At 39.1% G+C, this 10,021-nt stretch overlaps 1 protein-coding gene across 1 annotated transcript; it reads left to right on the forward strand.

Annotated features, from left to right (window-relative positions):
- Positions 1 to 425: 425 nt before the first annotated feature.
- Positions 426 to 6,457, forward strand: LOC306756776 (lumican). Its single transcript, XM_079241632.1, has 5 exons — positions 426 to 483; positions 2,286 to 2,599; positions 2,755 to 3,079; positions 4,314 to 4,631; positions 5,738 to 6,457. The coding sequence occupies exons 2-5, from the start codon at positions 2,294 to 2,296 to the stop codon at positions 5,887 to 5,889; spliced, it is 1,101 nt and encodes a 366-aa protein (XP_079097758.1). The 5' UTR covers positions 426 to 483; positions 2,286 to 2,293; the 3' UTR covers positions 5,890 to 6,457.
- The last annotated feature ends 3,564 nt before the right edge of the window (positions 6,458 to 10,021 follow it).

Consider the following 10,021-nt stretch of genomic DNA (forward strand, 5'->3'; position numbering starts at 1 on the left):
AACACACACAAACTCACACACTCACACACACAAATGTATATCTGAGAACTAAATTTTCTCACATTCAGTAAAAAAAAATCTGGATAACAATTAAAACGCACCTTCATTTTCCATGTCATCCATCTTTTTATGCGCTTTAAAGCTGCAATAACCAAAACAAAATCAACAAAAACCAGAGGTTTCCACTAAATGAAGTGTTTTAAACAGTCAGAGCGGCAAGGGTGGGGGGTGGGGTGGGGGGGTGGGCAAGAAAGACGTAAGTGCAGGAAAATTATGGAGGAGGTCTAGTGTCTGGGATGTGGGCAGTGTTTGAAGAGGAGGAATGCATCAGACAGTGGGCAAACATCACTGGTAGCTTAAAAACACACACACTCACACACACATACAAGAACGCCACCACGCACACACCCACACTGCTTCTGAGGGGTTTCATCAGGGATTTAAGACAACCTGTCTGCTTTCTTGTCGCAGCTGATCAAACAGGTAAGTGTCACTTTGCTGTTTGTGTCTTGTCTGCCTCCATTTCCTCTTTGTGGAAAGCGGGCAAAACTGAAAATGATCACAACTGCGGCGTGTGTTTGTTTTATTACTGTGAGTTTCTGGCAACATTACGCACAACTGCTGCACTGCAACTGCACTGGCTGAAAGCAAGGCAAAACACAGCACTGCAAACATGTTGATCAAGTCAAACTTCCTGGTGATTCAAACTTTTCCTTGCACACTGCTCTGTTGTACAATAACTTGGTGTGGGTTTGCATGTGTGCACCTTGTGTTTAACCGCTTTATTGATGCCACAGTAACTAAATACTGTAGATGTGGAAGAAATGAAACACATCATTCTCTATTCTCAGTAAAATGATGCAAACATTTGGTACACAGCTCTGATGTTCTGACATAATGCTTTAATATTAAAGCATCGAACAGATAAAGGTTTTTTTTTAATTTTCATATTTAGCTGTTTAGTTACAATTAAATAGTCCTAACAATTTGGAATTTAAGGAAGTCATATAAGAATATATTTGATGTTTAGGACATACTGAAACGGACTAATTGCTTCCAGCTGCGCTAGCTGTTCTTCAGAGCTGTGTGAAGAAACTAGGTGGTATAATCCATCATGTTTGTTGCATAATGTTCATTATGTTGATGGGAGATAAGAACATTTTTACCTATTCATTTAGTATCAGTCACACAACACACATGTAGCTGATTTGTATGGAAAAGATTCATAATGGTCCACTTTACCTTTGCGTCGTCAGAATGCCTATAAATGAGGGAAGTTTTGAGAAATTTGGCTCAAGTTGTTCTGTCATTATGTTTATTCAGTAAAGCTGATACTGATGAAACTAAAGCTGCAGCCATAACAGTGGACAGATGTCTTTTTTTTATATATAATTACATTCTTATGGGATGGATCCATTTTTAGTCTGGTCATCTCCACATTTGAACTTGTAGAAAGCAAATAGGTAGAATAAATTTTACTGCTATCTAATCAAACAACATTCACTAATGTTAAAGACAGAGATGGTGGGAATTAGCTGTAGTGAGTTATAATGACTTGTACTGAATATAGTTGGCTTAGAGATTCACAAATGCTACTTTGATATGTGCTAGACCTCGTTTTCTTTTAATCAGTTTGGTCTATTTTATTATACATTTATTTAAATACTGACATTTAAAAAAAGAAATATAAACACTGACCAAGTCCAAAGACCGGATTTGTGAAGCCACATTGGTCGTGAACTTTGGTCCTTGCATCATTATATGATCATTTCACTGTTATGTCGAAGGAACTTAGGGCAATTTGAAGAAATTAGCTGAAAAGTCTCAATCACAGCTGATGCCTAAAAATAAAAGACACAATCAAAACATCATCGAGAGGTCAGTCTGATGGGAACATTTCATATTAATCCTCTCCATAAGAGAGAACTTGAATTGTTGGTAACATCAGAAGTAAAGTTTGTGGAGCGTTTCATTGCGATATGTCCAACATCCATGAGCTATAATGCTTGAACAGTTCAAACAGATGCAGCAGGGGTCAGGTTGTGGTGTTCCAGCGCCGTGCATTTGTAACGGATCGCCACCTTCCTTTACACCCCCTCTTTACAATCATACTGCAACCACTGAGATTGTAATGAAACTACATAGTTCAGCAGTCTGAGCTCCTGGAAAGTCACGCAGGAAATCATGTAGCTCTAAAAAGATTTTGGCTCAACTCATTGTGATGAGAAAAATATAAAGTTTCAGTTTGTTTAAAATTTTCATTAACTGGATCCAAATCTCAGCAGCTGGCTCGATGGCTCTCCTGCTCTGTACCATGTTGGTGCTGATGTGTGCTTTTGGTGCTGCCGAAGCCACTTATGTCACTGACATGGACTATGGAGGCATTCCTCTTTGGATCAACCGGCTGCTGGGTGAGCCCAGTGTGCTGAGTCTGCAGGGACGGGTGGACTCTGGCTGGTTCCGAGCAAACAACCCACAGGCCTGCCCTGAACAGTGTGACTGTCCAATTCAGTGGCCAACATCCCTCTACTGCGACCACAGAGGTCTGGAACACATCCCTGACCAGCTGCCAGGAAGAACCGAGTACTTGTTTTTACAGGTAGGAGAAACTTCGACGGGGCGGAGGGGGGGGGGGGGGGGGGGGCACTGAAAGTTATTCCTTTAGTGATCCACCAAAAAACTCACAGTGGTTTTCAAAGTACTTGTTCACAGTGGCCGTGTCCCAGAGTGCTAATGGTTTTCTCTTGTTCTCAGGGTAACAACATCTCATCCTTGTCCTCTGCTGTGCTGGCCAACATCACTGGTCTACGCTGGCTCATCCTGGACAACAACCAGCTGCAGAGTGACAAGCTGGAGCCGGCCTTACTGCAGGACCAGACCAACCTGCTGTACTTTTTTGCAAACCGGAATCGTCTGAGTTCAGTGCCCAGTGGTCTTCCGGGTGGGCTCAAACAGCTGCGACTGGCCCACAACCACATCAGCAGCATCAGTCCGGGAGCTTTCCAGAAGCTGCGTGATCTGACGCTGCTGCTGCTGCAAGGAAACCGACTGCAAACCATCACAGAGGCAGACCTCAGAGGTTGCTTAATGATTTGTTTTCTTTCTCTCTACAAGCCGATGTGATTTGGAACATCTGGAAAGAAGGAGAAACTACATTTCTTATTAAGCCCCTGGACATTTTGCCGATTATCTCCTGAGAAATTAAATGAAAATGGCTGAGAAATGTCAAATATTTGAGAAGTAATAGAATAAATTAGCTATGAAGCCACAGTCAGCTCAGACTAGTAGATCACAGTGAAGAATATTACAGATATTTGTTTTAAAACTTGTATAACTTTTGTTTGTGGGAATCGATTTATTTCAAAGCAAATTACTTTACTTCAAAGTTATTACTTCAAAGCAAATGACTTCAAATACAGTACGTCTTACTTTATTTGATGGCAAATGTGTTCATGTAGTTTGGATTTCCATATCTTCCCATCAGACAAGATTGGCTAAATAGAAAATGAATAATTCAATATAAAGAAATAAAGGTGTAAAACAGACACACACACAAATCTGAGATGAATAAATCCTGAATATTGCTGAACTAAAACAGGATGTTATATTTCTGTAAAATGAACAAATGAAAACAGATCAAGTTAATTAAGAGACAACAATCCTCCATAGGTGCTTAAAAAAGTTTGATGACAAGAAACGTAAAACTACTTTAACCCTTTCAAGCCTCAAAAACAACTGGGGAGAAGAATCCATTTTTTATATATATAACCTTTATTTGATCCTTTAACAAACTCTGAAAAAAAAAAGATTTTTTGGTATTTTTACCATTTATTACCTTGGGGACTGTGCTGTGGACTATTGCAGTGTAGTCCTCTGCTTTTTGGTACCCACCAGGATGCAGGATACCAGTATAACATGGTGTACAACATGGTTTAAAGTAAAGTTTCTACCATGAAGTGATGCTAAATGTATCAGAAACTGTGTATCAAATATGATGTGTTTGGTTTTATAGGGTCAAAAAGTTTATCCTTTGTAACTGCAGGCAGTCAAAGGTTTGTTCAGGAGTTTATCAGTGAATTTAGTGCTCTGGAAACATGAAGTGGAGGTGGGGGACAAAGTGCCACCCTGAAGGTGGACATGCCACATTTACAATCTGACTGTTAATGTTTTCAGTGAAGGATAAATGATCGTGAACTTGTGATTAGGATTATCCCAAAAATTAAATTAATTAATTTTTATCATTCTGTTCTTTCTAACACGCCTGGTGGTACGAAATCAAACAACTATGTGAATGTTTTCTTTTCTTCTTATAGGGCTGGTCAGTCTGAATCTGTTGGACTTGAGTGGAAATTTGTTTTCAGCTGTCCCCAGGCACTTACCTCCCTCCATCCAGCAGCTCTACCTGTCAAACAACTCGTTCTCTGAGCTGAATGACAACAGTTTTTTGGGCTTTGTAAATCTGAAGTACCTTCGTCTCAGTCACTGTGGCCTGAAGAGCCTTGACATCCACCAACATGTCTTCAACTACTCCAGCCTGGTGGAGTTGGACCTCTCTTACAACAAACTGACCACCATTCCCAGGGTCCCCACCACGTTGCAGTACCTCTACCTGGAGGCCAATGAAATTCAAGGTGATGTGCAAAAAAAGCCCACAAACCCTCTTATGTCAGCTTTTACGTTGTAAATGTGTAGCAGCAACATTCTCTGAAAACTGTGAGTTAAGTGGCTGGAAAAAAGTGACAAATCCTGCTGTGTTGGAAAGGAAGGGATGTGGAAAACGTGACAGGAAAGCTTCAGTCTCAGCCTCTGAACGTGACCAGCCTTCATGTCTGTGTATGGGTCTGGGAGGGGCCCAGGTTGGACAGCAAGGCGGCAAAACAAGTTGGAGGAGGGACATGAAGAGCGGCAGAAAGAGAAAAGAAAGGAGAGGCTTTGAGTTGCCTGCATGTGGGTGAAATAGTTTAGCACAGAAGTAGAGAGAGTGGTATGAAAACATCTGTGATGCATTCAGAGGTAAGAGCACAGGATGAGCCAGAAGCACATGCTGTTCCCCTCTTTAGTCTCCTTTCTCTCTGTGTGTCTGCCTGCTGCTCATCACTTCAGCTTATATCATGCTGCAGCAGCCTTTTACCCAGCAGCAGCCAAACCATGACTCACAGCACCTAACAGCAATGCCCTGGGGGGCAGTTTTAGCCCTGGCAAAGTTAAAAAGTGCTCCTGTTTCTTGATCGGTGATGCAGTAGACAGACGGGTTGTGTACTAACGAGACAGACAGACGGCAAAATGGTCCACCAATAAACACACCTCATCGTCTGGCTAGTAACTTAAGAGCTACCACAGTTTCAGTCTGCCAAAGCCAAGCTTGTGGGCTGACAGAAACTCTACTACTGAACTGAAAGTCAAAAAGTATATTGTGGTTTCCTCTGCCTCCATTTTCACCACAGCACCTGCAAGACAGCTAATGGTAAGTGCAGGATCTGTGAGTAGAAACGAGCCATTTTCAGACTGCACAGAGCTGTTTTACACAGACAAATTACATGATGGAATTATAGGGTTTCACCTAAATAAGCTACATGTGATAAACTCTGAGTACATTTTGTACAGTTGAAGCTCTGTAGACCAGCTGAGTATCAACAACGTCTTTACAGGACACAGATTGTCCCTCTGGTGAATAATAGGTCTCCAATAACAAATAACCGTTTAAAAATCCAGTCTGCTTTCTGTCTGTTCACCACAGAGTTCAACGTGACCAGTTTGTGCAGAGAGGTGGGACCTCGGTCTTATTCCAGGATGAAGATCCTACGATTGGATGGAAACAAAATGACCTACAACCAGCTTCCCCCTGACTGGGTTTACTGCCTGCGAGTGCTTCAGAAAATTTACATTTGACTCCACCCTCTGAGCATTTGCAGAATGCAAGTACTGTACGTACCCTTCCAACCCCATCTGATGCTATGAAGAAAAACACGACTGGACTTATAAGATGTGCTTTTTTTGCTATCCAGTTGTAAACTCAAACAACTTGACAATAAACCTTAAAACACTTTAAAAACCTCAGTATTAGTCTTTAACTAATCATCTCTTAACTATGAAAAGAGAGTTCAAGGCATTCAGCATGAATTTTACTGTAAAATGATGTTTTGTAGTTTTTATTCAAAAAGTGAAGATCAAATCTCATATTATTCGATTTTTAGGAGTTTTGACTATATGTGCTATCATCTGTGTGTTTTCTTTCCATAGGAACAGTGGGGAAAATTCCCATATCTTCCTCATTAAACTTTTTATTTAGGGCAAAATAAAACAAGTCTTAATGGTAAAGTTTAGTAGCTTTTTCATGAGAGACTCAGCTGAACATCTACAGCAGGAAACACAGAGGAAAAGGGAAATGCTTGACTCATATATTCTAAAATTATGAAAGCATGTCTCTTAATGAAATATTGATGTTTCAGGTTTTGATTTAACAAGTGATCCCTGTAATAATAAATTCTGATTTGCACAAGCAGTCTGAACATAAATGATCCAGCGGGTATCCATTTTCTTTAATACACTGCCACAAGCAAAATAAAGAACTGTGACATTCCACTCTGCTTGTGTAAGACGGTACTTTGCCACAATCAGGATGTCTGACAAAAGATCATCACACACACAATGGCTTGCAAATAGAACACACACATACAATAAAAACAATTCTGAGCACGTTTATTCATTTTGAAAGGGCGTGTCCAAACTTTTATCAGACACTGAAAAAAACTTAATCAATTAGAGAAAAAAATCACAAATAAGTTGAGAAAAATATGTTTCTGTCACATTAAATACATAAATGGTCTGTGTTAAGGTATTTTATTATTGTATGATTTAGGTAAAATAAAACTCTCCCACATTTCAGAAGAGTTTTTTTTTTCCACATCATGAATATTCAGTATTTTGTTTTAATGTGTGGATTATGTAACAAATGTTACAAGTACATGAATAGTGGACAAAGACAACCAGCTGTGGAAATGAAGACTTCATTAATAAAGTGTTTAATTCAACGTGTGCTATTTAGTGATGCATGGAAAGATGTGAATTATTCCCACTTGACATCTCTGCAGCCTGGTTGTGGAGCCTGTGCTGCAACTCAGCGTCATCACACAGTCCACCGTGATGCAGAAAGCTCACTCACAAAAATATGTTTAAAAAGACACCTGAATTTTATTATTTTTTAACCTTATTGTGTCACCCTGTGACAATAAAGCCATGACAGCTAGACTAAATCACTGGCAAAAGGGTTCACTAGTGAGATCAAAAACAGGATGCAGACCAGAGAATCCAGGATCAACAGGAAAGTTTTACAAGGAAAATTGAGGGTGTGGGTCTGAGCCGGGAGCTGCCAGACTAGGAAGCTGGAAATTACAAGGTAAAGTTAGGAGCTGAAATACAAAGATAATTCATAGCAGTTTCAAAAAGAGGAAGAAGGCACAAAAGGTCCAGAGAAACCGGAAACAAGAGCACAACAACAGGACCAAATATCAAAGAAGTTTTTTTATGTCTAAAAATGATAACTATAGAAATATCTCATTTATACTATATAAATTGTGTGATTGCACAATACCTGCTAATAGATAATAATAAGCTACTGTTCAATTAAAAACCTTGAAGGTAGAAGGAAAAGCCTAAACAAAAAATAAGTCCAAGTCATTGTAGTTTTACTGAAATGTTGAAGATCATACCCGTGTGCTGCTTCTTTCTTAACGGCAGAATTTCCAGGATTTTCCTGCAATATTTAGATGAAACATTTTGCAATGCTCTTTCAGGTCATTTTCCAAAATAACAAAATAAAATAATTTGTCTTAGATTAATTTCTTATAATTACTAAATGCAATTGCACTGCAATGTTAAATAAATCATGTTCAAAGTAAAGACCATTTTTATTTAGATCTTCTGATGGATACTGACAGCAATGACCTTCCAGTCTGAAACGAAATGAAATGAAAAATGCTTTATTTCTCCCCAAAAGGGAAATTCAATATTATTTATGACTTATTATATATTACTGGGTAAGTTAAACTTATTGTACTCCAGGTTACAGAAAGCATCAGCTTATTGCTTGAGCTGCAGCTGCTCTTAGTGAGTTTCATGATACAAAACTTAGTAACAAAAAAATGAAGAAAAAGACGACTAAATTATTTTTTAAGCAAGAAAGGTATCAATAATTTAATAAAATCATCAATAATATGATACTTTTAAAGGAGTTTCAGAATTCCTGTGATTTTGTGAGCTGTAAAGACTTAAACTAAAAAGATGTTTTATTTAATTTTTCTGAAGATATAAAGCTCACACATCTGCATGCTGGCCCCAGTATGTGTGTTTCTCTGTGTATTACCACATCCACCACCATACTTTCCAGGTTACACCATGTCGCAGGAATAAGTGTGTCTGATGATCTGATGAGACTTGTGCCATGTCTGGACCCTTTTTAACCAGCGGAAGGAAACACTCACACAGAGTTCCTTTAAGGGACAAGCATCAGCCATAAAAGTCTACGTATGCTTGTTCCAGTGACGGCCAGCCAGCCGTCTGCTGGTACCTATGAGGTCATGCTGGAGGAAGACAAGCATAAGCAAAAAGTGTCGTTGTTCCATGTTGCTGCTGAAACCGCGCAATCAAAACATTACCGATATAATTTAAAGGAACAAGAACATTTTGACAACTATGTTGAGACATTTAACCTCAGTGGTTAATGAGTGGTGTCGATGATTACACCTAACAATGAGCATATTTTAACCTGAAAGTCCAGCTTTTGTAGTGGTTAGAACTGCAGCGTCACAGGAAGAAGGTTGCCGGTTTGAGCCTCGGGTGGGGGGGTTTGAACAGTGGCCTTCCTGTGTGGAGTTTGCACGTTCTCCCTGTGTGTGTGTGTGTGTGTGTGTGTGTGTGTGTGTGTGTGTGTGTGTCAGCTCTTTCAGGGTGCTTTGACTTCCTCCAACCCGCAAGACATTCGAGTGAGGTTAATTGATCCCTGCTCACATGTAAGTCGCTTTGGTTAAAAGCATCCACATGGTCTTTTCTTTCTTACTGGCTTGTTTAACTATTAAAAGGATGAAGTAAAACATAAAACTCCTGCTTCCTACAGCAGAAGGAGAGGTAGAGTAAGCTGCATTTTATTTCAGTATACTCCAAGCAATACGTCACTACCAATGGCTCAAAGCCAGGGGGTCTCTGTGGATCAAGGTTTTAAATTATGAGTCTAAAGTAAATTAATAAGATTTTCGTCGACGCCTTCTCTTCTTCAGAATTATCAGAATTAATCTCCAGACCAAGTCTCATAAATACAAAATGCAAACTTCTGCTTTCCAAAACTCTGCAGCCATCACATGCAGAACAACTTGACAGCTGCGTTGCTAAACAGGAAGTGAAGTCATATGTTTACAAAATCCCTGGTGGGTTTTAATCTATGCAGAACTGATGTTTCCGTAAATGCTGATGTTTTACCTACCAGGAAATTTCTTAATTCGCAAACATGATCTTTGGTGTTACAAAATAAATAATAAAAGAAACAATAATGACAACACTGAAGGGAGGCTAAAAATGGAAAATTCAGGACATGGACTGCTTAAGGTTTTTCAAACAGCCAAAGTTTAGCTAAACCCAAGATGTTATGAGATAATAAAATATCATTACTTCCGCCAAGGAGGTTATGTTTTTACCAGCGTTAATCTGTTTGTTTGTTTGTTTATGTTCAAGATATTTCAAAAAGTTATGGATGGATTTTCATGAAATTTTCAGCAGTTGTTGGAAATGTGAAAAGGAAGATCTGATTTCATTTTAGTGGTGATCTGGATCACTGTTTGGATCCAGGAATTTCTTTTCTAGAACTGTGGCAGAGTTTTGTGCTCTCCGAGTGCTTTTCTAGCTTATTTTGTGGACAAAATTGGAAAAGTAAAAAAAAAAAAAAAAAGATTAGAAGTAGAATAATTTCAGATTTATCACATTGAAAGTATTTAACCCTTCTTTAGCACTTTTACTTTTTGTTGCATTACAA

The sequence above is a fragment of the Telmatherina bonti genome (genome assembly GCF_933228915.1).
Source record: "Telmatherina bonti genome assembly, chromosome: 6".
Classification (NCBI taxonomy): Eukaryota; Metazoa; Chordata; class Actinopteri; order Atheriniformes; family Telmatherinidae; genus Telmatherina; species Telmatherina bonti.

What these genes read in the sequence shown, in the direction of transcription:
- LOC306756776 (XM_079241632.1), top strand. Translation starts at nt 2,294, where the DNA reads ATGGCTCTCCTGCTCTGTACCATGTTGGTGCTGATGTGTGCTTTTGGT. An exon ending in CACAGAGGCAGACCTCAGAG is followed by an intron (nt 3,080 to 4,313) that starts GTTGCTTAATGA and finishes TTCTTCTTATAG; the next exon opens with GGCTGGTCAGTCTGAATCTG. An exon ending in GGAGGCCAATGAAATTCAAG is followed by an intron (nt 4,632 to 5,737) that starts GTGATGTGCAAA and finishes TGTTCACCACAG; the next exon opens with AGTTCAACGTGACCAGTTTG.